At 41.7% G+C, this 27,487-nt stretch overlaps 2 protein-coding genes across 4 annotated transcripts; both read right to left on the bottom strand.

Moving 5' to 3' along the window:
• Positions 1–324: 324 nt before the first annotated feature.
• Positions 325–8,760, bottom strand: VHL (von Hippel-Lindau tumor suppressor). Of its 2 annotated transcripts, XM_003982486.6 has the most exons (3): positions 8,328–8,756; positions 6,215–6,337; positions 325–2,653 (listed from the first exon to the last, which is right to left on the bottom strand). In XM_003982486.6, exons 1-3 carry the CDS (start codon positions 8,665–8,667, stop codon positions 2,460–2,462), a joined length of 657 nt encoding a protein of 218 aa, XP_003982535.1. In that variant the 5' UTR covers positions 8,668–8,756; the 3' UTR covers positions 325–2,459. The 2 variants fall into 2 exon arrangements, with proteins under 2 accessions (XP_003982535.1, XP_044907884.1); XM_045051949.1 differs by lacking the exon at positions 6,215–6,337 and having other exon boundaries at positions 8,328–8,760.
• Positions 8,761–11,700: 2,940 nt separating this feature from the next.
• On the bottom strand, positions 11,701–26,892 carry BRK1 (BRICK1 subunit of SCAR/WAVE actin nucleating complex). 2 transcript variants are annotated; one of them, XM_019824977.3, is made up of 4 exons: positions 26,670–26,892; positions 18,908–18,990; positions 18,638–18,647; positions 11,701–11,849 (listed from the first exon to the last, which is right to left on the bottom strand). In XM_019824977.3, exons 1-4 carry the CDS (start codon positions 26,785–26,787, stop codon positions 11,722–11,724), a joined length of 339 nt encoding a protein of 112 aa, XP_019680536.1. In that variant the 5' UTR covers positions 26,788–26,892; the 3' UTR covers positions 11,701–11,721. The 2 variants fall into 2 exon arrangements, with proteins under 2 accessions (XP_019680536.1, XP_003982515.1); XM_003982466.6 differs by lacking the exon at positions 11,701–11,849 and having other exon boundaries at positions 17,938–18,647; positions 26,670–26,859.
• Positions 26,893–27,487: the final 595 nt, after the last annotated feature.

The following is a 27,487-nucleotide window of genomic DNA, read 5'->3' as shown; positions in this document are numbered from 1 at the left end:
CCAAAAATAAATAAACGTTGAAAAAAAAATTAAAAAAAAAAAAATCAAACACATACATACATAAAACCAGGGTGGGTGGCCTGGCTGGCTCAGTAGAGCATGTGACTCTTGGTCTTGGGGTTGATCTTGATCTTCGAGCCCCATATTGGGTGTAGAGATTACTTAAGGAAATTTAAAAAATAAAAATAATAAAAACAAAAGAAAAGGGACTGAGCATGAAGACAGTTGCTTGTATTTGCAATGCCCCTCCCCACTTCAAGCCTTTAAAGAAACACAGTTCTCACAACAGAGCCTGTTTGAAGTAATACTGAGACACACCCTACCTATTTTCTTTACTCAGCACCATTTAATGTATTAAAGAACAGGTTTTTTTAAACTCAAAATAGGAAAACATCACAGTCTCTTAAGAGCAATACATTTGATACAGTCATAAGATTTCAAATGAAAAACATATTATTCATGCTACAGGTTTTTAATCCTCCTGGACAACACACAAAACAACACAGTACTCAATCTACATGGTTTCACAAGAGAAACACGAATTTCATTTGGACAAAGACAGGTTTAAAAAAAAAACAACCAACATTGAACTAATCCTTACGTTCTTACATCCCCCATCCCATCCCACCCTCAAATATGTACTGCTACCAGCTCCCCAGGATTTCTTTCTTCCCACCCAACAGCTCGTAACACGGCAGACACTGAGAGGTGTGTCACTGAATGAGTGCTACAGTGCGTTTAAGAAACAAAAGCTAATCGATTTGTTGAATGTTGAAAGAGGGGCTTAAGATTAGGTGAAACAAAGTCTAGGGGAAACTGTGGAGCATTGTCTTGTTCATGCTGATTTCAGAGCACAGGAATTGTGCTCAAAGGTTAGTACAGGAACTAGAGATACCAAGAAATATCCCACTGTTTACAAAAGGAAGACCGCACTAATGTCTGAAAAGAGCTTATAATACCATGGGAAAATATTTAAGTTATAAAGTTATAACTGAGAAGGTAGAATACAAAACTGTATATTCAGTATGATTTTAACTATGTAAAACCAAACCAACCACAAGATGCCCTAAAGAGGCTAAAAGTTCAAAATGTTTAGTGGCTGTATTCAAGTAATGTATCTACAGTGATCTTTTTTTTTTTTTCCTTTTACTTTACTGTCTTTACCAAAATGTTCTCTACTGGGGGGATTTTTTTTTTAAACTATTAGTTACCAAAAAAAAATAAGACTGATAGAAGTATTGCATTTGAATTAATCAATTTAAGTCCAGCCTGTAAGAAAGGATTTGTACATTTATAAAACTATAAAACATTCTTAGCTACTCCAGGAATCCATTCTGTGTTGTGAGTAATCCCAGAGATGGAGGGCTTCCTTCCTCCATCTCTCTTCCAGCCAGGTGCAAAGTCTCACCAGTTCCTGCCTGATGAAAAATGCTAAACCAGGCAGCCTCGTGAGTCCACATGAACCCAAGAGTGGCTCTCCTCAGTGGTCCCCAGCGCCCAAAACCACTGGCCCCTGGTTAAAATGCTGGCAGCATTAAAAAAAAAAAAAAAAAAAAAAAAAAAATGCTAAGCCAAACAGAAATGTAATGGATTTACAAAAAGTAACAGAAATATCCACACTTGGCAAAAACCTATTTGCAGTACAGCAGTAGCTCCTTAATACTAGAATTAAGAGGACAGCTATTTTCTCCTATCTTCAGTTCAGCTGTCAAGTTTAAAAAAAGTGATCACCACAAAGCTAATCCTGGTTTAGAAACAAATAAAAGAGCACTGCAACAACAGCGGACACAGAAAAGCACAAAATTTAGAAAGTTATAAAAAGTGCTTTCTATAAAAGTAATTCCCTTTAAAACATTTTTTTATGGTATACACCTAAGGTCCCACCTCCCCACCCCCCAAAAAAGGGCAAAACCTCCAAACACTTTCTACCAAAGTATCCACTGGTTTGTTCATTCAACAAACACTGACTGAAGGCTCATAATGTGTGAGGCACTGGGGTCTCAAAGAGAAGACAGACTTGTCCCTGCCTCAAGGACATGTCTGTCTTCTCCAAGTGGGAGGCTGACATGTCACCAACCACAACACAGCAATTAAAAGCAGATGCAACTGCTTTCTTACAATTTTAGAGTATGCTGCAATTCTCATTGAAGCACTTACACAAAAGTCCTTACATACAAACTTTCCTGACTTACTAGGAGGCAAAAATGCAACTACTTGATGAACACTTGAATACTTATAGAAAGGGCAGGCATTAAATTACATTTTGTGACATTTGCCCCTAAACATCACAATGCCTAGTGAAGTCAGTTAACTTTCCTTTAAGCAATGGAGGATTTTTCCCTCCGGGAATGAGACACCTTGAATCTGAGAATAAGTGACCAGTCCTAAATGTAGATCAAGACCAGTCAGTACCATCTAAGGCCGAGACTCAGGAGTGCAAATTTCATTTCAGTTTCATTTCATTTCATTTCAGTCTCCCCTTCCATCCGCTGGTTTTCAATATGCTCCTGTGTCAGCCGCTCCAGGTCTTTCCTTACATTCGGATGGTCTTCCAGATCTTCATAGAGTGATCTCACGATGTCCAGTCTCCTGTAATTCTCAGGCTTGACTAGGCTTCGGACAACCTGGAGGCACCGCTCTTTCAGAGTATACACTGTAAATGCAGAAAACCAAAACCTCAGCAGCAGACTCGGGCCTTGGGACAAGAAATGAGCAAGATGCTTTGCCAGCCATAGCAATTCCATTTACTACAGAAGGACCTCACTTTGGAGGAAAAAAAATTGCGTACATGTGTTGTGGCACAGGGGAATGTGATGGCCCTCATGGACATCTCATGGTATGCATGACCTTGTATAATAACTTCCCCTTATAAGAGGGCTGGGCTTGTGATGTGGTTTAATTAATTGAACGTGGGTGACGTGACATTGTGCCAATTCTGAACCTAAGCTTTAAGACTGTGCCCTGCATCAGACTCTGCACTGAGTGTGGAACCACTTAAGGTTCTCTCTCTCTCTCTCTCTCTCTCTCTCTCTCTCTCTCTCTCTCCCTCTCCCTCTCCCTCTCCCTCTCCCTCTCCCTCTCCCTCTTTCCCTCTCCCCTGCTCACACTCCAAAATAAAAAATTAAGAGGTGCCTGGGTGGCTCAGTCAGTTGAGTGTCCGGCTCTTGATTTCTGCTCAAGTCATGCTCTCACAGTAAATGAGATCAAGCCCCGTGTTGGGCTGTACACTGACAGCATGGAGTCTGCTTGGGATTCTCTCTCTCTCCTCTCTCTGTCCCTCCCCCGCCCCTCTCAAGATAAGTAAATAAACTTTTAAAAATATATTAATTAGATTAAATTAAAAATTGTTTAGTTTTTAAAAATTAAAAAAAAAAAAAAGAAGCCCTGGCAACTCCTGCTTTTATGCTCTCAGGAGTCCCGAGCCACCCAGCAGGAGACACCACACAAAGAGGGTCATGCCCTGAGAAAGCATGGGAGAGAGGCTCAACCTCCTGCCAACTTGCCAGCAGAAGTCAGCCACACCAACCACCACCAGTGAGCAGAAACCACCCTCGCTGATCTCAGCCCAGACTGTAGAATTATGAACAAATAAAAAGGTGGTTGTTATTCTGGGGTAGCTCTCACACAGCAACAGATAACCAAACAGTCTGTAACTGGATTTGAGGGACTCCAAGTCTATTTTATTTCTACTTATGGGGGGCACCTGGGTGGCTCAGTCAGTTAAGCAACTGACTTCGGCTCAGGTCATGACTTCCTGGTTTGTGGGTTTGAGCCCACATCAGGCTCTGTGCTGACAGCTCAGAGCCTGCAGCCTGCTTCGGATTCTGTGTCTCCCTCCCTCTGCCCCTCCTGAGCTCGCACTGTCTCTCTCTCAAAAATTAATAAACATTAAAAATTTTTTAAGATTTTATTTGTATTTTTTATTATTTTTAGTCTATTTTTTTATTTTGACAAAGGGAGACAGAGAGAGAGAGCAAGCACACAAGCAGGAGAGGGGCAGAGAGAGAAAATTCTAAGCAGGCTCCGCACTGTCAGCGTAGAGCCCAATGCGGGGCTCGATCTCACAAACCCAGACCTTAAATCAAGAGTCAGATGCTTAACTGACTGATCCACCCAGGTACCCCTCCAATTCTATTTTAAGCTCACTGGGAAACTGACACTGTAAGGGTATCCTATAAGGCAAAATTTACTACATTTATCAATTTAACTTACCAATTTTTATACACCTACTTCCTTAAGATAGGATCTATACATACATATCAGTTTGAACCTTATGAAGCTACATGTATTTGGGTGTTTAATATTTTATTTTAAAATCATCTTTACACCTAACATGGCGCTTGAACTCACAACCCCGAGATCAAGAGTCGCATGCTCCACCAAATCAGGTAGCCAGGTGCCCCAGTATTTGGAGTTTTTTAACCCACTAGAACAGTTTGTTTGGGTTCAACCTAATAAAATCAATCGAGTTTTGTTTTTGTTTTTTTAATTTGCATCCAAGTTAGTTAGCACATAGTACAACAATGATTTCAGGAGTAGATTCCTTAATACCCCTTACCCGTTTAGCCCATCCCCCCTCCCACAACCCCTCCAGTAACCCTCTGTTTGTTCTCCATATTTAAGAGTCTCTTCTGTTTCGTCCCCCTCCCTGTTTTTATATTATTTTTGCTTCCCTTCCCTTGTGTTCATCTGTTCTGTGTCTTAAAGTCCTTATATGAGTGAAGTCATGATATTTGTCTTTCTCTGACTGATTTCGCTTAGCATAATACCCTCTAGTTCCATCCACATAGTTGCAAAAGGCAAGAGTTCATTCTTTTTGATTGCCAAGGAACACTCCATTATATACATATACTGCATCTTCTTTATCCATTCATCCATCGATGGACATTTGGGCTCTTTCCATACTTTGGCTATTGTCGACAGTGCTGCTATAAACATGGGGGTGCATGTGCCCCCTTTGAAACAGCACACCTGTATCCCTTGGATAAATACCTAGTAGTGCAATTGCTGGGTCATAGGTCATTTTCTATTTAAAATCAAATGAGTTTTAAACAAATCGTAAACCATGATATTAACATTCAATTTGGTGTGTTTTTTTTAACCCCTGATTGGCACTGTGAGCTTGAGTGGGTTAAATAACATTAAAAGGTACAACACTAGAGGGCGCCTGGGTGGCGTAGTCGGTTAAGTGTCCGACTTCAGCCAGGTCACGATCTCGCGGTCCGTGAGTTCGAGCCCCGCATCAGGCTCTGGGCTGATGGCTCGGAGCCTGGAGCCTGTTTCCAATTCTGTGTCTCCCCCTCTCTCTGCCCCTCCCCCGTTCATGCTCTGTCTCTCTCTGTCCCAAAAATAAATAAACGTTGAAAAAAAAAATTTTTTTTAATTAAAAAAAAAAAAAAAAAAGGTACAACACTAGGGATGCCCAGGCAGCTCAGTTAAGTGTCCAACTCTTGATTTCCGCTCAGGTCATGATCTCATAGCGTACAGCCTGCTTAAGATCCTCTCTCTCCCTCTCCCTCTGACCTTCCTCTACTCACAGGCACACTCTCTCACACTCTCAAGAAAAAAGAAAAAAAAAAAGATACAACACTAGAAGCCATGATATCTCATTCTCTATACTTTATTCTTCTCTAAGACTCTAGGGCATAATTCTGCTCTAAGGCCAGGGAAACGAAAATGTATTCATAATTACATGAGATATTTTACTTATTTATTAAATTTTGTAAGTAATTTCTACTCCCAATGTGAGGTGTGAACTCACAACCCTGAGATCAAGAGTCACATGCTCTACCGACTGAACCAGCCAGGTACCCTGACAATCAGGTATTTTAATTCAGCTCATTTCTGACAAGCCCAAAGAGCTTCTGAGCAACCACATCTTTGTTCAATATAGAAGATACAAATAAATTAGTTCCATTTTATTTATAGTGGAAAAAAGGACACAGAAAGGTTGGATAACTTGACTAGCATCCAGCAAAAACCAATAAAGGTTTGGATCCTTCAAGTTGCTTATTCTCTACTTATTCCAACAGCCTTATCTTTTGATTTATCATTTTTAATTAAATAATTATTTATTTATTTTTAAGTAGGATCTATGGTCAATATGGGGCTTGAATTCATGATGCTGAGATCAAGAATCACATGTTTTACCCACTGAGCCCAGCCAGGCACCCCCAGCCTTATCTTTTTATAAAGTAAGATAGAACATCAGTACCTGGCAGTGTGATGTTGGCAAAAATAGGCTGTCCATCAACATTGAGAGATGGCACAAATAGTTCAGTTTGGTTAACCAGAAGCCCATCATATGTCCCTGCATCTCGGAAAAGCCAAAGGTGACCTGTTAAAACAAGAAGAGGCTGTTATGTAGCCACACACCCATTTCCTTCATCTTCCTGGATTGACCCTGAAGTCCTTGCCTCCCACGCTACTTAAATATCTTACTAAGCCCTCCCAGTAATATTACCTTACTCAGTCCTCACAACAGATCTATTTACAAATGAGCAAATAGATCTGAAAAAGCCAAGTGACTTGCTCAAGGCAACGAGGACAGTAAGGGAAAAAGAGCAGATACTTGAGGCTTCAAATACAGCACCCTTTCTGCTACCATGGTCAAAAAGCAAATACATGCATTGCGAATCACACCCAACACTGCAAACTAAAAGAACTTCACCAACTCTTTACATCTGTGCTTCTCAAGAACAAGAAGATGCAAAAAGATCATGTTCAGAAAAGGAAGCCACACAGAAAAGGGTACATTCTGTATGAAGAGACCAAACTAATTTATGGTGTGAAAAATCAAAAGAATGGTTGCCTCTGAAAGGGAGTGGAAAGGGGCAGGAAGGAACTTCCAGGAGTGATGGAAATGTTTTAACCTATAGTTTGATCTAGGTGTCGTATTTGTCAAAAACGCATCAATCTCTAAGATCTGTGCATTTTACTGTATGTAAGGTATACATGAATTTAGAAACAAATACATCATATGCAAAAAGAGAGACAGAGAGAGAGAGAGAGAGAAAGAAGGCAACCCCCCCCCCCTTCCCCAAGACTAACATTCTGTTTAAGGCAGGTGGAAAGCATGTCTGAATGTGTTCCTGGGACACAAATGTACTTGAAGATTTGGTGGGAAATTTTAAGAAATGTAAACTGGTAAAAAAAAAATTTTATTATAGTAAAACTTACATAAAATTGACCATTTTAACCATTTTAAGTGTACTGTTCAGTGCCATTAAGTACATTCACATAGTAAGTCATTTTTTTTATTGTTTATTTATTTTTGAAAGGCAGAGAGACAGAGCGTGAGTGGGGGAGGGGCAGAGAGAGAGGGAGACACAGAACTTGAGGCAGGCTCCAGGCTCTGAGCTGTCAGCACAGAGCCCGATGCGGGGCTTGAACCCACGGACTGCGAGATCATGACCTGAGCTGGGAGTGGGATGCTTAACGTACTGAGCCAACCGGGCGCCCCTCATGGTAGGTAATTTTTAAAAAGTTTATATTAAGGGGCGCCTGGGTGGTCCAGTCAGTTGAGGGGCAGACTCTAGGTTTTGTTGGCTCAGGTCATGGTCTGCCCCTCTCTCTCTCCGCCCCCTCTCTCAAAATAAATAAAACTTAAAAAAAAAAAAAAAAAAGATTCTCTAAAAAAAATTTATGTTAACTCAAGCACAGATAAATTTTGGATGAAAAAAACAAAATTTCACACAATTTCCTAGATAAAATAGAAGACTACAGAAATGTTGATCCCTGGAAGAACTGTGTTCTCCCTCCTTTGATATCAGGGGAAGTTTGGAGTAAAGGTCTGAGAAACATTACCGCGTACTCTCAAAGCAAAACGATCCATTGGAAAGCTGTGCTTAACTGAAACTTACACACCCCTTCCCTTCACTGAGCTAGGTGCCTGCTCCAAGCTCCCACGGGCCGCTGTGCTCCGTTCCTCCTGCAGCAACTGTGACACTGGCTTGTTCTCATCTGTTTATGCATGCATCTGTCTCCCCGAGTGGACTGTGTTCCCCATGAAGGGCAGGGACCTAACGCGGACCTGGCCCACTGGGGACACTCGGGAATGTGAGATTCTCTCAGAGACGTAATGAACAAACGGGCATTAGGTACGGAGCACTTTTAGGGGTAAATATACGTGTAAGGGGGAAAAGCCACCTCCGATGCAAATTACTCAGTCCTATAAGAAAGAATTGGCTACCATCTAGTAGCAGCGTCAACCTGGATCTGTCACAACCTCTCTGGGGCACCAGCAGGCGTTCGCGGCGCCCGGGGACAAAGCAGGAGGCGCGGCCGGGCTGGGCCGGCCCGGGCCAGGGAGACCCCGGCTCACCTACCTCGGTAGCTATGGATGCGGCGGCCCGTGCCGGGCGGCAGCGTCGGGTACGGCTGCGGCTCGCCGTCGAAGTTGAGCCACACCGGCAGCACGACGCGCGGACTGCGGTTGCAGAAGATGACCTGAGACGGCTCGCAAGAGTTCACTGAGCGTAGCACCGGTCGCGGCTGCCCAGCCTCCATCTCCTCCTCGGCTCCCGGCTCCTCGGGGTCAGACTCTTCCGGGCCAGACTCCTCGGCGCCCGACTCCTCCCCGCCGTACTCTTCAGGGCCCACCTCCTCCGCGTCCACCTCCTCCACACCGGCCTCGGCCTCTTCCAAGTTCCCTGCCTTCCGGGGCATTACCTCCCGGAGCCTAGACAACCCGGGCCTCGCCGCCTCTGGATTTGTGGGGCCGTACGGGGTGGGGCGTGGCGCGCGTGCGTGCGCGTCCCCGCAAGCGTGCGTGCTGTTTCTGCGCGCTCTCGGTCGGTTGTGGAAGATGCTCGCAGAAATGGCCGGTTTGAGACTGTGCGCAAGCGCAGGTGGAACCTCCAGCCACAGGAACCGAGCATTCAGGAGGCAGAGGCTGACGCTGGGCCACCTCGTCCACGGTTTCCTCTGTAAAGTGGATTCTTTTTTTGCACCGATAAGTTTTTGACACAGCATTTCCTTAGCTTCATTTATCCTAAGACCTTCATGGTTTTTGCCATATTCTCCCTACCAAATGCGCTATTATTTATTTAATAATTTTCTCGTTTGTTTTGTCTCCATCTTCGGTCACAAAATTCGAATTTTGTGTAGACGAATATAATAAAGTCAAAATGTCCGTCTCCTCCTAGTTTCCCCCAGCCACCCATAAAGACTCCGCGGAGACAAGAAGTATTACCAGTTTTTGTGCTTCCACTTATTTATTTTTGAGAGAGAGGGAGACACAGGATCCGAAGCAGGCTCCAGGCTCCGAGCTGTCAGCACAGAGCCTGATGCGGGCTCAAACCCACGAACCTTGAGGTGAGATCATGACCTGATTCTGGCGCTCAATCGACTGAGCCACCCAGGTGCCCCTTTGTGCTTCCTTTTAAAGGTATTCTGTACATATGCAAAGCAGTTGAACAAGTTTAAGAAATTTTATATTACTACCATCAGTGGAAATTCGCTCTCATTTGCCACGTAAGAGTACAGTGGGACTAAGTTAAATGAAAACAAAACAGTTAAATTTTATCTATAGTCTGTTAAAAGCTCTCAGCCTGCTCTTTCTTGGTTCGACGGGTTAGCCAAGTGTTAGATGTTAAGCACCAAGTATTAGCTGTGAAACCAACTTTGTCCTGGAGGTAATCAAAAGGATTAACGGAAATTGAAAATGGGATAATATTTGATACTGCAGTCTATGTGCGTTTTGAAATTCACATCCACCTGGGTTCTCATTCCAGGTGTAGCTTCAGATCTGTGATGTTGGGCAGAATTCTTTAAATTCTCTGAGACCTTGCTCATTTTTAAAAAGTATGTCCCAGGGGCGCCCAGGTGGCACAGTCAGATCTCAGGTCATGATCTCAAGGGTTCCTGAGTTTGAGCCCCACATTGGGCTATGCACTGATTGATGGTGCAGAGCCTGTTTGGGATTCTCTCTTCTCTGTGCCCCTCCCCGACTTGTGCTCACTCTCTCTAAATAAATAAATTTTATTATATATATATATATATATATATATATATATATATATATATATAGTCCCCTAACCAAGTGTTGAGGGGGAAGTGGTGTCTAGTACATAGTAAGCACTCAGAGCAATTCTCAGCAGTTAATATTATAAATTAAACACATTGTCTCAGTCCTGAAAATGTTCACAGGCTACTGGGCAAGCATACAAGACATGCTGTTAGAATATGATATTGATTGTAGAATAGCAAGGTGTAAAGTCGTTTGCTGGACCTGAAAAATTTAGGCAAGGCTTCCCAGGAGTTTTATCTGGGATGAACTTTGAAGAATAGAGCTACAAGTTTTCCCTTCCCATTTATCATCAGACAAATACCCACCTAGGATGTCAGATAAGGGCTCATTGGCAGACTTCCCAATCCAGTTTTCTTCTCATTGGTTTTATATCCTGCCTCTAAGTCCAGGACTCCAACAGTCCTACCACTTACTGAAAATCCATTTGGAGGCCCAAGCCAAAGAGAGACATATACTTATGCTCATAGACCAACACTATGGCCCTAACATTTAAAAGAAATGGCAGAGGGAGAATGGACAAATAAAAATTTTTTGTTTGGCTATACTCCCGGGCAGCTATTCTCAACCAAATCTGCAAAAGCAGAAGAGGTTTCGATTTGTGATTTTAGATGTATGATGACCCATTGGAACAACTTCATTCCAGTTTCTTCAATTGCCTGACAAGAAAGACTGATGCGGGGGCGCCTGGGTTGCGCAGTTGGTTAAGCGTCCGACTTCAGCCAGGTCACGATCTCGCGGTCCATGAGTTCAAGTCCCGCGTCGGGCTCTGGGCTGATGGCTCAGAGCCTGGAGCCTGTTTCCGATTCTGTGTCTCCCTCTCTCTCTGCCCCTCCCCCGTTCATGCTCTGTCTCTCTCTGTCCCAAAAATAAACGTTAAAAAAAATTTTTTTTTTTTTTTTAAAAAAGACTGATGCGAAATTCTCCACAAACCATACTGGAAAATGGCAACCCTATCAAAATGAGAGGAGGCTTATTTAGAATTTGGAAATGAATAAAAATGCACGGGGCAGGGGGGCACCTGGGTGGCTCAGTCAGTTGAGTGTTTAACTTCTGCTCAGGTTATGATCTCACAGTTCGTGGGTTTGAGCACCGTTTCAGGTTGTGTGCTGACAGCTCAGAGCCTGGAGCCTGCTTCAGATTCTGTGTCTCCCTCTCTCTCTCTGCCCCTCCCTCACTCATTTCTCTCTCTCAAAATAATAAACATTAAAAAATTTAAAAATACAGGGGGAAAAGCTATCAAATTGTATGTATAGTGTGGTGACCTTTATGCAGTTATTCCCCCACCCCCATTTTTTAGAATATAGTTTTATTACCTTTGTAATGAAAACTAAATCAGTTCCTTTTTCCCCCAGTCTTGAGATATAATGGACCCAAATCAATTCTTTTTTTTTTTTAATACTTTTTATTTTTAAGTAATCTCTACATCAACATGGGGCTTGAACTCATGACCCCGAGATCGAGTTACATGGTTTTCTGCCACCCCTGGGTGGCTCAGTTAAGCCTCTGACTTCAGCTCAGGCCATGATCTCGCAGTTTGTGAGTTCAAGTCCTGCAATGGGCTCTGTGCTGACAGCTCAGGGCCTGGAGCCTGCTTTGGATTCTGTCTCCCTCTCTCTCTGCCCCTCCCACGCTTGCACTCCATGTCTCTCTCCCTCTCAAAAAATAAAACATTTACATATAAATGTTTTATTTTAAAAAATTGGAAGCATGTATAAGGGTGTGCAGACGGTGGTCAGAGGAGTGTGCTGGATTAGAGGTTCATCATTTCCTGCCTTGTTGAAAATGATGGCAAGAGTCCCATCCAAGGAGTCAGGCAAATCTACAAAGGAACACCAGAACCTTGGGTGATTTTGCCATGGAGTTTCCTTGAAAGTACATTATACAAAGTATCCTGATGGCTTCCAGCAGGAAGAGTGGCCAGCAGGGATGACCTCCAGCTATATTGAACATCAACATGGAAACATTTGTGGAGGAAAACCCCAAGGAAAGATAGGACTTCCTGTTAAATTACAATGGTTCAGAGACATTAAAATTTACAAGATTCATTCCAACATACCCTCATTTGTACTTCCAGGTTAGTAAAGTGAAACATACCAGTTTAATAATATTACAAAAATGCCTACATCCGTAAAATGAGAGCAGTTATTTAAATGCAAGGCTTAAGACTGATATTACATCATTGCAAATAATTACAAAGACTATTTAAGAGGAAGGAAAACATGTTTTAGGATATACCAAGGAAAACTAGAGGCTATATTGTTCTTACATTACACTTTCCACTATGCAAAAGCAAACATGAAGAGAGGAATAGAAAATACACCTAAATATTTTAATATAACTGGTTATTTCTCTCCCCTTCTATTTTAATGTCTTTTATAAATTTTCCTTTAGAAGGATACATTCTGCCTTGTTTATATTTTGACCAATTAGAAAATACAAAGAAGTACAAATAATAAAGCAAACACTGATAATCTCACCGTACAAATTCAACAGTATGTTATCATATTTACTTTTTTATTTTTTCAACAAAACATATGATGAGGCTAAAATCCCCTTTAACATCCACTCTGGTCCCATTTCCCTCCTTCCTCCCCAGGAGCAATAACTATCTCAAGTTGGACGTGTATCTATTCAGGCTCTTTTCCCCCCTAAATTTATTTTAAATTTACATATAGAATTCACATTTTGGTGTATAGATCCAAATTTTGACAAAACAGTCACGTAACCATCACCACAGCTAAGATACAGAGTATCTCATCACCCCCAAAAGATGCTGTGACCAACCCCTACCTGTAGGCCTAAGCCTTGACAACCACTGATCTGTCTTCTGTCCCTCGTGTTGCTTTTCCCACAATGTCATGTAATGGAATCACACAGTACCTAGCCTTTTGAGCCTGGCTTTTTACTTGGCATAATCAATTTGAGATTCATCCATGTTGTATCAACAGCTTATTCCTTCTCATTGCCAAATGGTATTCCGCCATCCACTCACTAACTGAAGGACACTGAGTTGTTCCCTGTTTTCAGCAATCATGAATAAAGCTGCTATAAACATTTGCATACAGGTTGTTTTGTGTGTGTGTGAACGTAAGTTTTCACTTGTCCTAAGTGAGAATCATCTAGGAGTGAAATCGTTGGGTCACACGGGAAGTGTGTTTTCCCGCAGTGGCTCTATCACTGCATTCTCACCAGCAACGCAGGCAGGCGTGTTCCAGTTGCTCCACATCCTCGCCTGCACTTGGTATTAGTTTTTTTGTTATTTTAAAGTTTTAGCTCTTCTAATAGATGGTATAGTGGGAATTCACTAAGGTTTTAATTTGTGTTTCCCAGTGACTGGCAATGTTGAGTATCTTTTCATGAGCTTATTTGCCATCGTTTTGTCTCTGAAGCCCTTTGAACATTTATTCGATTTTTTATTGATGAATTTTGATAGTTCTTTTATCCAGGCCAATTTTTAGTGCTTCTCATACACTTATGCGTACCTATAATCTATATGCAGTATCGTATGACTATCACAGGTGTTTAAAAAAAACAAACAAACAAACAACTAAAACTAAAGTAACCAAATAACAGAAAAACTTGATTCTGACAAATAAAACTTTAGCCAATGATACCTTTCCTATTTAATAAAGTTGATACTGCATTGTTCCTCTATGTTCTTTTTTTCCTGAGTTTTTAAATGAAATGTCATTTTGGTATCCTCTGGGTTGTTCGGGAAAATACCAGTGAACCATGACTACATTATACTCTCTAAGAGCAGGATCTATATGTCTGTTTCTCACCATTTTATCTCCAGTGCCTTACGCACAGGAGACATACAATGTATTTGATGCTAATAAACAACTTCTTAGGCATAGTGTTTGTCAAAGCCAAACTGAATTACTTATTGAATTAAACATTTTCCTTTAAAAAAAAAGTATATTAATAAAGTGTTTCTCCTTATAATGCACTTATTGTCCATGTGAACTCTTAAAGTCACACTGGGATTATCACATTAAATGAGTTCAAATTTGGGGATAAAATAAATACTCTCAATTCAAAAATATGTTATATGAATATATATAAATTCTTTGTACTATTCTTATAACTTTTCTACAAGCCTGAAAATTGTTTCACAATAAAATTATTTGTTTAAAAACATGTTATTGTTGGGGGATGCAGATTAAGGCACAATAACAACCTCATACTTGGGTCATCTCAACAAACCCAAAGGTGCCCAAAGAGCCACAGGAAACCCTGCCCCAGAGTTTTTTGATGCAAACACTGATGCCAAAGGGTGACACTTAGCTAAACGTGACAGTTGCTCTTTGTTCTGTCAGGTTATCAATACGTTCCAAGGAGAGGCTGATAAAGGACCAGCACTGCACAGAAAACAGAAACCTGATGTGTGAGTCCTTAAATAGCTCTGCACAGAGCGGGGATAAGGAGACCTGGGTTTTAGTTTTGGCCTGGCCTGAGCAGGTAAGTGGATGGGCATGTCACACAACCTGTCTGGATTTGTTTATTCATTTCTAAAATGGCAAGAGTAGACTTGATTATCCCTAAAATTCTTTCTCGTCCTAGTTCTGTGAGTTTTATTGCTAGCTAATCCTAATCTTTAGACAACTTAGTATTAAGGTTAGCTTTTCTTCAGAAAATAAACCTGAGAGCCCTAAATCACCTGATTTTCTGTTATATAATCTACTTGACAACCACACCTGCCTTCAGACAGCAGCTGTATTTTTGTACAGTTCCTAATGGCACCGACTGTCTACAAACTGCCAGAGTAACTCACATTCTCCAAAGCCAAGTTTGGACAAAGATTTTCTCACATGCAACAGTCTGAAACTGAGTACGATAGCTGGGAAGGAGCCTGGAGGTGAACAATGGCCTTTCTGTCCCACTCAGCATGGCCTACAATAACAAATACTGTTTATAAACATGCCTTCAGCTTTATGAAATAAAGGTGGAAAATTCAAAGTACTAAGTAACAAGAGCAACATAACAGAACTTCGTACGTCTCTAATGCCAAAAACATCAGTTCCCTATTTCTTCCTGCTTCTGAAATCTAGGTCAAGCTTAGTTTTTCAAGAGACTGAAAACTGTTTTATTATCAAGAGATGTGTAATCCTCATAGCTCACTGGCTCAAACCCCCTACTTTTTAGTTTTTCGATAAATATGCAAATTAAACCAAATTGCAGGGCAGAAATTATTTCCAAGTATGAGAGAATGAAGAGGTTCTCTTGAAGGTTCCTATGGATGGTGTAGAGATTTGTCATAGATAGCTCATTTCCCACTCACATTAGAAAACAGGAAAGTCTTTCAGAATTATCTTTCTTCAGAAATCATTAAGATGTCATAAGGAAAGGAAGAGAGGCACCATGCGGGTAACTTCCCTATGTCAAACCTCAGAAGAAAATGAACTCAATCTAGTTTTTCATTATGATGAGATGAATGAGAACAACTGGAATTTAGCAAATCTGAGCATATTTTATCCTTCTGAAACTCTATCTTCTTACAGTTCAAATCAAAAGAACTACCCTGTCAACCTCTTAGTTTTGTTATAAGCACTGAACATTAGTGTTTAAAAGAAAGACCAGAATGATTTAATAAATGCAGATTAAAATGTAAAATAGAACTTTGTCATCCTCAGTAAGGATAAAATATTAGTATTTTGGAACCGTTACTGCTTAAGTTGAAGAAGCTGACACCCTGGAGACAAAAATAAATGGTTGTTTAACCTAACAATACGGACTGCAATGACCTGTGAGCAAAGACTCATATGACATGAGAGTAAATTCCAGTTTCTGGAGTCTGACCAGATAAGGTCTTTCAGAAGGGGGATACAGCTGCTTCTTTTGGCTCAACCCAAAATAGCTGGAGGAAGCACTAGAGTGGATTAAATTCCTTAGGCAAGGCTTCCAGAACATACAGCATAAAATCAAACCTTCAGAGAAAGGAAGCGGTTAGGAGCAAAACTACGCAACACAGACATAAATGCAAACGGTATTTGCCAGACACAGCAAGGACAGCCTGTGAAGCCTTAACAAAAGAAAAGATGGAAGCATGTAAGGCTAACACAGGTTTGTAGTGTCTCGTGTGAGGACAGTGAAAGGGCACTGGCCTGGGAATGAAAAAATAAACTTTAGATTTCATATACCACAGTCAGAATCAAAGAATGGTTAGAACAGTCTGAGTCAGGTAGGTCCAGGTTCAAATCCCAGTTCCTTCCCTTACTTCGTATGGCTTTGGACAAGTTTTAGCCTCTCAAAACTAGTTCGTCACCTATTACACGGAGATAAGAATGCCTACTTCTTCAAGTCTGAGGATTAAATGAAATAAAGTACAAAAAGCAATGAGCACATCTAGCACATGTAATAATAAACTATAGACAACACAAGCTACATATCCTTGAGCAAACCAGGGCCTCATTTTATAAAGGGAGTGGTAACACAGAAAAGCACTCTCACACCTTGAAGTGCCAGAGGTGATGAAGGGGTTACTACCAGCGGGAGGCTGTGTTCTGTGTTCCCTTGTTTCCCACATCAAATATTACTAGTTGTTTTCCTTACAACCAGCAAGTTACCATTAGCAACATGGCATTACTTAGGACACTAACTTTTAGAAATGTTACTTCAGTATCAATAAATTAACAGATTAGTATCCATACAACCGTAAGGAATTTATTGAGCATTTTATAAAGGAAGGGTTTTTCCTGTTTCTGTTGGTTACCATCACTTTTTCCTCTATCACTAACTCATGGTATAGTCCTTGCATATAGCAGGAACTCAATAAAGGTCTGCTACTCTGATTGCGGAGCACCAGATGACCTACATCTTGAACTTTAGAAGTACTTACTTCATCCTGGACAGGACAGAGCTATTATGAATAACGAACTCAAGTGACTCAAGTGACTGTTAAGAGCACTGTACTGATGAGCTCAACAGTGTTCAAAAATAACACTTACTATAGGAAAGGATGTCTGGTTTGTCTCCATTGAAAAATCCCATTTTTAAATGAAGGTACTACTTAAAATGACCTTCCAAAGGTCTAAGCAGAGGTTCCAAAAGATGTGACAATGCAAAGCAGCTTGGGCTCTACAAGTCAATTTAATTGGTGTTTATTGACCACCCGCCTTCCTCAAGGCACCTAGCTGGGCAATACAGGAAAAGGTACTCATGTATATTACACCAGGTAGACACTACACCAGAGAATGACTCATAACAAGATCAAATCCAGAGCTGAAGTGTAGTGTTAGCATGGCAAGATGGGATGGGAGGGATTGAGAAAAGGAAAAGGGCAGTACTAAATGAAAAGTCTAGGAGAACTTTCTCGAAGAGGTTTGACTCAAGCTACCCTTGAATAGCAAATATGATTTGAATGGAGGGTAATGTGTGTGCTTGGAGCATAAGGACTTCTATGTGACTGAAACAGAGATTCTACATAAGAAATAAACCTTTAGAAGTAGGGTGGCCTAAGTTCATAGCAAGTTTTGGATTCCAGAATGAAAAGTTTTAGACCCTTCTGTTTAAACTCTTTGTTTTTCAAAAGAAATAGACATTTAGCTCTTACCTGATAAAACTAATAGTCTGCCCTGGGCTGCGGTTAAACTGTGTGGATGCTGGCATTTCAGTAGACTAGAAGCATCATGCCTGATTCAGTGCTGTAGCTTTTATTGGAGCATAACATGCCTACATAGTAAGTACCTGGGAAATGTCTGCTGAATGACCAAATGATTCCCCAGGATGTATCAGTCAGCTAAAAGTCCAAACATGGAGGGGCTCCAGCTGGTAGGCAACCTAGACTTTGATCAAAGAGCAACATCTGAGAGTTTTATGTCAGAGTAATCATCCCGCACGTCAGATTTCTGTGGAATGGGTGAGCCCCATCTCTAGCTCCTCTCCCCACCACAATCACAGCAGTCAAATAAAGTTGAGGAGTTTATTAGGGAAATATGAGAGGCAAAGACACCCCAAGTGACAGAAAGAAAATTCTGAAAATGTCCCTTCAAGCCAAGTGGGGGCCTGGCCTTGACCTCCCCAAAAGGACAAGAAACTGGTGGGTTACCAACAACATTCTCTTGTGGCCACCTTGCCGGGGCATAAGTGTCTCAGACAGGACTGCCTCCCACCCCCCCACCAAAGGTGGAAAGGAGACAAAGACTGTTTATAGAACCAATGCAGAGGCAATGAGAGCTGTAAGGAAAGTGTGTGTGTGTGTGTGTGTGTTGTGTGTGCATGAGTGAGAGAGAGAGAGAGACAGAGAGAGAGACAGAGAGAGAGAAAAGGAGGTGGGGAGGACCTTAACAAAGAGTCCCAGGCGTCTGGCTCTGCACGCCTCAAATACGTTGACAAACAGTTCTACAAAATGTTACTTAAAAGGTAAAATGCCTAATGTTGTTTCCGAGAGTTCCCCTGGACTTCTTCCCACATGCCACATCACACACCGATGTACATGGCAGAGCCCAAAGGCCACGCTTTTGAAAAAAGAAAAACAAGAATAAGCCCTGTTGCTCTTTAAGGAGAGAGGAAGGAGCTGAGGCTGCTGGGGCCTTTCCCACGTAGGCCTGTGTTCTGTAAAGCAACTTCCCAGCAGCAGCATGGCACAGTTCTAGGTGAGGGTCTCACCTTTTGTCACCTGTCAAAGGAAATTGACAATTAGATAAATTCACAAAGAGTAAAAAAATCTTTTTATAGATCCTAGGTAGTTGGGAGTGGTAAGAAAGATAACAGCTTTGGAGTTCAGAAACCTGGGTCAAATCCAGGGAACTGAGTCCATTAACTTCTCTAAGGCTGTTATTGCTTCCATGTTTGTTTCAGTAACAAGTAGAAATGTGCATTCTCTCTGCACAACCCTTGCCTAGCATCATGAGGAAGTACCTTCCCTGACATACTCACCCGTGCTTCAATGTACTCTATTCTCCGTTCGAGGGCTGTCAATTTCTCGTTTAGTGTTGCAAGTCTTGAACGACAAGACATATCTGGTAAAAGGAGACTGATGTTCAGGATTAATGTCATTCCAAATACAGACACACACACAAGCGCGCGCACATGCACGTACACACAGCCCCTAGCTGAAAAGGAGGAATGATATATCATGCAGAGCCCAAATGAGAGCAGATGGGCAAAGCAGGGGAATGCAGAAGAGGTGAGAATTATATTAGGAACACAGCTGCTTAGAATGGACCTGCTGAACTTCCTACCAAGGGTGGTAGGCAGAGAAAATAACCCCTAAAGATGTCCATGACCTAATCCCCCAAACCTGTGAATATGTATCCTACACGACAAAAAGGACTTTGTGGATATGATTAAGTTTAAGGACCCTGAGATCCAGGATTATCCAGATGGACACAATCTAATCACAAATCCTAAATGTAAGAGACAGGGAAAAGGTGGAGGAAGAAGAAGAGATTCAAAGTGTGAGGGGAACTCAACCTGCTATTGCTGCCTTTGAAGATGGAGGAAGAAGACCATGAGCCAAAGGATGCCAGTGACCTTGAGAAGCTGGGAACAGCCCTCAACTGAAAGCCAGCAAGGAAATAGAGATCTCAGGCCTACAGCCACAAGAAACTGAATTCTGCCAGCAACTCAATGAGCAAGGAAATGGATCTTCTCCTAGAGTCTCCAGAAAGAAAGGCAGCCCTGCTGACACCCTGATTTTAGCCCAGGGAACTGATGTTGGTCTTCCAATCTACTCAGCTGTAAAACAATAAACTTATGTGATAAAAGCGGCTAAAGTTATGGTAACTTGTTATGGCAGCCAGTAAAAACTAACACACCAACACTGTACAGGTGGCTATTTGCTAAAAGGCAAACCAAGAGTTTCAAGAAAGGGGAAGCAACAAGAGGAAGAAAATAATCTCAACAGAGAGGAGAAACAGAGGCCAAGAAAGCAGCAGAGACTGTGGAAAGGAGGAAAGGCATCACTGCTTTTGCTCTAGGAAGGTACTTAATGTGTCATCACTATGTGTGCAGGCATTTCAGAATGAGAAAAAACTTGGGAGAACATCAAATACCCTGTGAAGCCCACATTCCATCTGTGGAAAACAGCAAAACTCCTTTTCTTCCTTTATCCTTCTAATCTTCTTTCTCTACCTCATCCAAAATGAAACCTCAGATTTCCCCTAAAATACCTTTTCCTCTGCAAACTCCTCTAACAGAAACCACTTTACTACTCTTTCCCCAACCATTCTCAACACATAGGAGAAAAGGTTTCTAGACATGCTAATTATTTCCTACCTCTTCAACTTCACTGTTTGCTCATCCTCAATAATCTTCACTTTTTAAGTCTAAAATATCCTCTCTCCAAGACAATCTCCCACTCAATGATTTAACACTTAGCTCACAACTTCCTCTTCATCTCTTCCTTGTTATGCAAAAGCACTTGGGCATCTATTTCGACAAATTTTCCTTCACCCAGATTTTGCCTCAACCCCACGTCCAAATCTTCTCCATGTCCAAATCTTACTCATCTTGCCTGTCTAAACATTCTCCTTCAAGGTTCACTTCAAATTGGGCCTCTGAGAGGTCTGTGACAGATGGATATAATTCTCCCTCTGCTGTACATTTATGGTTGAATTTATAGTTTATGTACTTGGTCTTAGTTATCATTTCCCCCTTTGAATACAGATTTAACAAATAAGAATGTTCACCACTTGGGGCGCCTGGGTGACTCAGTTGGTTAAGCGTCCGACTTCGGCTCAGGTCATGATCTCACAGTTTGTAAGTTCAAGCCCCACATCGGGCTCTGTGCTGACAGCTTAGAGCCTGGAGCCTTCTTAGAATTCTGTATCTCCTTCCCTCTCTCTGCTCCTCCCCTGCTCATGCTTTGTCTCTCTCTTTCTCTCTCTCTCCTTCAAAAAAATAAAAAATAAAAAATAAAAAATAAAAAATAAAAAAAAGAATGTTCACCACTATTACTTACGAATGATTTCCTGAAGTAGGGCATATTTATGAAAGACTATTAAAACCAACCATTAAAAATTACAAGTTTGCATCTTTTTAACAAGTCACTAAAAAAACAAACAAAAAAGGCATCATTTTAACAAATCATTAAAAAACAAAACAAGGGGTGCCTGGGTGGCTCATTTGCTTAAGTGTCCGAGTAAGAGTTCAAGCCCTAGGTCAGGCTCTGTGCTGACAGCTCAGAGCCAGGAGCCTGCTTCAGATTCTTCCTCTCCCTCTCTCTCTGCCCCTCCCCTGCGCGCAAACAAAATTACAAGGTTGAATACTCAATGACACGAGAAAATGCTCATGTTACATAGCCCAATGATATTTATATATTTATAATTTATCATTTATTTCCATGTCTGCTCCCCACTAGAATGAGTTCATCAAAGGCAGATACTGACTCTTATTAATCTTTGAAATATTAGTATCTTGCCTGGCACAGAGATGTTTTTGAAAAAAAAAAAAAAAAAAAGATGGATTCTGGCATATTGGTATCAGTAGAACAAAAAATTGGCTCTAGTGTGACTCTACTAATTCTACAAGTGGGGAAACCAAAGCCCATCTTGGATAACTGATGGGACAAAATAGTAAGTAGCACAGCTGAGTTCAGAACCCAATTCGCTTACTGCCCTGGATGGTACCTTCCCACCACACACAACATTACCATCTTTAGGAACCTCTGAGGCCGTAATTTATTCCCCACATCTCTCTCTCTATCTCTCTCTCAAGTTTGTTTATTTTTTTAAATTTTTTTTTTCAACGTTTATTTATTTTTGGGACAGAGAGAGACAGAGCATGAACGGGCGAGGGGCAGAGAGAGAGGGAGACACAGAATCGGAAACAGGCTCCAGGCTCTGAGCCATTAGCCCAGAGCCCGACGTGGGGCTCGAACTCCCGGACCGCGAGATCGTGACCTGGCTGAAGTCGGACGCTTAACCGACTGCGCCACCCAGGCGCCCCTCAAGTTTGTTTATTTTGAGAGAGAGAGAGAGAGAGCATGTGCAGGGGAGGGGCAAAGAGAAAGGGAGAATCCTAAGCAAGCTCTGTGCTATCAGCGCAGAGCCCAACGCAGGGCTCAAACTCACGAAACTGAAATCATGACCTGAGCCAAAATTAAGAGTCAGACACTTAACTGACTGAGGCACCCAGGTGTCCCTATTCCCCACATCTCTTTTTTTAATGTTTATTTATTTTTGATAGAGAAACAGACAGAATGTGACGTGGGGGGAGGGGCAGAGAGTGAGACACAGGATCTGAAGCAGGTTCCAGGCTCCGAGCTGTCAGCAGAGCCCGATGTGGGGCTCGAACTTACGAACTGTGAGATCATGACCTGAGCAGAAGTTGGACACTCAACTAACTGAGCCTGGAGTCCCCTCCCCACATCTCTTAAAATATGCTTATAGCCTGACTCTTCCATTTACTGGTTCCTTTTTTTCTTTTTGTTTCCATACTAGGTATTTTCCCACTTACCCATCTTCATTATTCTTTTTTAAAAATAGCTTAATTGATATATAATTTATATACCATGAACTTCACTTGCTTAAAGTATACAATTCAATAGTTTTTAGAACAGAGTTGTACAACCATCACCATAATCTAATTTTAGAACATCCTCATAATCCCTACATGAAACCTTGTACCAATGAGCAGTCATTCCCCATTCAGCCTTACCCCAACTGCTGGCAACCATTCATCTTTCTGTCTCTATGGATTTGCCTATTCTGGACATTCTCCATTCCTCTTTTAAATCGTTTTGTTTATCTGCTAGTGCTGCTTCTTCTAATTCCTAGATCTAGCTTGAGTACAAAGACCTCAGCACCCTCCTTTTCCTGGATCCACCTTCACTGCCAGGACGGCCCAACAGGACCAAATCTCTTTCAATCTGGTTTTTAGCAGCTCAAAGGCACACCATGTATGCTATTCAGTAAGAGCATGAATGTTACCACTAACAACCTGTCATTTCCCATAAAAAGAAACATGCCAAAATTATCTGCAGGGGGGTGGGGTGGTGAGAGGGAGGGTTCCTTCCTGGACAGCTGTTTCTGTTCTAGCTCTGTAAATTTGGTAATGAATCCGAATCCAAAGAACAACACTATGTTACTGACCTAAATGGGTAAGCACTGTTGAGAAATATATAACCTCCAGAATATATAACTCCAGAAACTAGTCATTATTTCAGATCCCAAGAAATACATATTGATTCAAGCAAAACACTGTGAAAGCACTCAGCAGCTGAACAAATCTGAAACCAGAGTGCATTTATGAGTGTGTTATCACCAGACTTTAACTGAAGACACCAGCAGTCCTAGCCAGGGTGCTTGATACTGTGTATCCATTACCACTACTGACAAATGCCAGTTACCAGCTCCTCTGAACTCTTAATGCACATAACCTTAGCCCGCAAAAATCAACACTGTCATTCTCTTGAACTGCTGTTGTAGTTACGTCTTACTTCTCTGACAGAATTCTAAATTTCTCAGGAGTGGCTACCATTTATTCTTATTTATTCCTTTTTCAGAGGATGTGTCACATAGCTGGGATCATAACAGGCATGCTACATTTGTTGGCTAAGTATAAAAACTGACATTTAGAAAAATATCACTTATTATTTTTGTTACACTTCTCTGCACAGATTAGCTTTAGAATCAGATAAAATGGTATAAAAATAAAAAGCTATCTTCCGTGACAATCTGTTTTTAGAAGTGTCCCCAATTCAAGGTATAGAACAGGCCAAGTGTTTGGGTGTTATCACTGCCTTATGATCTATGGGTTCTCGGGTTCAGGTGGGTGGTCCACCTATATTACTCTCACCTGCTGGAATCACAGGGTAAAAGCTATTTAGTCATTAGCTAACAGTTTCCTCTGCAAAGTACACGGCCTACAGAGGCTCTCTGTGGCCGGGATGGGGACTGGAGGATTGCTGCCATTTCCAAAGAGCTCCAGATGCCCCCTCAAAGTAAACTCCTGGTAAATCTCTGTACCACCAAATCATATTATTATAAATTCAATATAAGCCCTACATCTACACCATCAGAACTGAGGAGTCACACTAAGGACTTAGAGTGGGAAAATATATCCCTCACAAGTTCATCCTGAGTCATTCAATGCCAAGACAATATATTCAAGTGTTACATGATTTATCCAGTTTCTCGGCCTGTTGGTCCTTGTCGAAACTCTTCTATCAATGATATGCTCAGTCTTCAAGAACTTGCCTCAGGTACACCTAAGTACTAAGTCAAATGGCTTTAGCTTTTTACCTTGCTTCATAATTCCATTCTTAATTGCAATTAATTGTCATTTTTCTTTAAAAGGACTAAATTCATTTCCCACAATCTTCAAAAACTAGTAATTACTCCAAACATTAGGCCACTAGCATCGCATTAAGGGAGAATAATGGCTTAAGCTAAGGAAATCCTTAAGATCCAATCCTCAACACTGGAATTCTGTGTGACTTTTCCTCAGTCTAGGACTTGTTGAAATCTCAAATAAAAAGAAAAGTCTTTATCCTCTATTTGATCACAAAATGTGATTCACACATTTGATAAAATTTCAGTGCAGGTATTCCCTTGTTTATAAAGCAAGAAAAGAGGAATTTCTCCCCTGCAAATCCAGAGCTCAAACTCTTCAATTTCTGGTCAGTTCCAAGACTCATCTGCTATAAATCTAGTGACTATAAGATGCCAAGAAGATTTATGTCAAAGATAAATGTACGTGAATTAAAAGTTTATTAATACAATTCAGTGCTCAGAAATGAAGTTATTACGTTACCCAGATCCAAATCCGGGAAGTGACATGCTAGATCACTTTCAAATTTTGAGTAATAGCCCCAGTGTTACTTGTAATTTTAGATGCTTTACTGATTTCACTGACATTCTTAATACTTTGATTGGATTTTCTAATCCTACCAGATAGGTGAAGTCTTTTAATTCTGCTTTTTAAAGTTAAAACTCTCCATGTCAGTGATTTTTCCAACTACTTTCCACTGCCTTTCCCAACTAAGCCAAAGTCTCAAAGCTGTGATCTTATCTTTCCATCTTTCCCCTAGCATGCAATATTTTGGTTTCTCTTCTCCAGCCCTCTCTCTGAAGGAAGATTATGAGTAAAGAATGCTGTGATCAACCTCCAATAATAGTTCAACTCTCCAGGAAAGCAGGAGAAACCAATTATGAGAACTAACATTGAAAGAGTTTGCACAGAACTTGCACAGAAAGAAACTGACGAAACCCAGACTATCTGAGTAGCAGGGTAAATAGGTTCAGTATTTCTTAGATGTTTTCAGTTCACTGCAATCCATTAGTGTAGGCTCCGACTTGAGTCTCCTAGCTCCAAATCCATGTATCTTTTTTACTAAACCATACTCCTTCACTCACGGTCCTTAAACAATTTCAGGATACATGAGATCTATGATTTGTTGCCTATCATTCCCTCCTACAACCTCTATCTATACCGAGTTATGGGTGCGAATATGTATCAATTGCATATATATTTATACTGTTCTCTCATGAATACTGCCCTCACCCTCATTCCCTGGTGAGAAAATCCATCATGCCAAGGCACATCAAGATTATAATCTTATACACTTTGTAAGTAAATACATTAATACAAAACCGATGTTCCGAAGCTGTCATTATTTCATCTTCAAGACAGAAATTCCTTGAAAGCAGGAAATGATTCTTATTCTCTGTCCTCCAGAGTGGAGCTTTGAGAGAGAGCTTTATACTGAGATCTAGTTTCTCTTGCTGATGCTTTCTAAGAAAATTCATGTTCTGTTACCTTACTCCTCAGAATGCATCAGTCCTCTGACTGGAAAATTAATGACTTTAAATCATTTTTATACATCAGTTTCCACTACTTAGTCTTAGTTGCTTGCGGCTGAAGTGCTGGAACAGGAGCACACTAGTTGGAAAAAGATCACTAGATGTCATCCTTACACCTTGCAATTACTTAAGTAAGTCTACCCAGGGCCTAGTTCGGCTAAAGAAACAGTTGGGAGAAGATGGGATGGGAGTCTCTGTTACACGTTTGCTGTCCAGAAGGACACGGAACAATGCATCAAGAATTTAAGACTATCACAAGCAAGCCACGCCTAGGAAAGATTTTGCCAAAAGCAGAATACCAACTATCGGCTAAATACTAGCAATATAGAAAGCTCCATATCCTTAAAAATCTGGACTTTACTTCTGATCTCGTCTCCCACCACTCTCAGGACAAGAAACACGAGAGACGGGAAAGGGCGATTAAAAGGCATGGCGCTAAAATGATCCTGAAAACGATGAGGAAACTTAAAGAGACTTACACAAGCAGCGACACGGCTGCGGCTGCATTCTGAAAGGCGCACATTGAGCGCAAAGTGGGAACTGGAATGGAAGCGGGTCACAAAGGAAGCAAGGAGGCTACTGCTGAGAGAAGAAAAGAAGAAAAGAGAAGAAAAGACGGTGGATGGAGCGATGTGAAGAGTCTGGAAAAAGGAAGGACTTGTTAACGGATCTGGGGTGATAGCAATGAGGCCGATGAGCTCAGCCTGGCGCAGGATAACCCCACAGGCACTGCCCAGTGGAGCCTGAGGATCAGAGCGAGGGGGAAGGTGGACTCCGAAAGGAGAACGCGAAAACCAGCCCGGAGAAAGCCCCTTCAAAGCTTCTGAGCGCCATCGCCAAACTGCCTGAGTGGCCTTCGACCCACCCTCGCCTCCCCCTGCTCGCCCGCTGACCGAACGAGTTGAGAAAGTCCGCGATTTTCTTGATGCTGCTGGTGATGACCTCAATGTACTCCCGGTTCGCCCAGTCCTGGTGAATCTCCCGCTGCACCGGATCCTCTTGACCCGCCATGGCTGCCGCCTAAAGGAGGAGCGACTGCGCAGGCGCCCCGACCCTCCAGGCCGGCAGTGCGTCTGCGCTGCCAGTCCACACCCATGCCTTGACACCCACAAATCCACGAACATTGTGATGCGCCTGCGCGATGTCAAGTCCTCGCCTGCGTTTTAGTTCTGCTCCCACGCCCCTGAAAAAAGTCGCATCAAAAACCAGCGGGGAGACTGGAATGCGCAAGCGCCGAGACACTCCCTACCCATCACGTACCCGACCCTGGGCGGTTTTGGTCGTTGCGGGGCACGTGACCACGTGACACCCACTGCCCTAGCTGCTCCAAACTAAGGTTTGTGTCAGCAAGAAGTTGGGTACAGTCAATTAAGCCACATTAAATACAACTCATTTTAAAAATGGCTTTCAACAACGCAATATGATGCCCACCTTGCAACCATCAAATGAACAAAATATTATTTTTTTCTAAACAATAATATCTAGTGGTGGAGAGGCGGAGGGGAAATTGATAGACTCCTAAATAGCTGGTCACACTGTAAACTGGCACAACTCCTTAAGGAAATTTATAAATTGATAGCAAGAACTGTCAAAAAATTCAAACTTTTTTGACCTAAACATTAAGAAAATCGTTTAAAAAAGGGGTGGGGGGAGACAGTTTAAGCACAAAGGTGCTCTTTGTGACATTGTCTATTTAAAAAAAACAAAACAA

The sequence above is a fragment of the Felis catus genome, chromosome A2 (genome assembly GCF_018350175.1).
Source record: "Felis catus isolate Fca126 chromosome A2, F.catus_Fca126_mat1.0, whole genome shotgun sequence".
NCBI classification, from domain to species: Eukaryota; Metazoa; Chordata; class Mammalia; order Carnivora; family Felidae; genus Felis; species Felis catus.
Note: the sequence above shows the minus strand (reverse complement) of the source record. Positions and strands in the feature narration are given on the sequence as shown.

What these genes read in the sequence shown, in the direction of transcription:
- BRK1 (XM_019824977.3), bottom strand. Translation starts at nt 26,787, where the DNA reads ATGGCGGGTCAAGAGGATCCGGTGCAGCGGGAGATTCACCAGGACTGG. An exon ending in GGACTTTCTCAACTCGTTCG is followed by an intron (nt 18,991 to 26,669) that starts GTCAGCGGGCGA and finishes TCCTTTTACCAG; the next exon opens with ATATGTCTTGTCGTTCAAGA.
- VHL (XM_003982486.6), bottom strand. Translation starts at nt 8,667, where the DNA reads ATGCCCCGGAAGGCAGGGAACTTGGAAGAGGCCGAGGCCGGTGTGGAG. An exon ending in CCGCATCCATAGCTACCGAG is followed by an intron (nt 6,338 to 8,327) that starts GTAGGTGAGCCG and finishes TTGTTTTAACAG; the next exon opens with GTCACCTTTGGCTTTTCCGA. An exon ending in TGCCAACATCACACTGCCAG is followed by an intron (nt 2,654 to 6,214) that starts GTACTGATGTTC and finishes CTGCATTTACAG; the next exon opens with TGTATACTCTGAAAGAGCGG.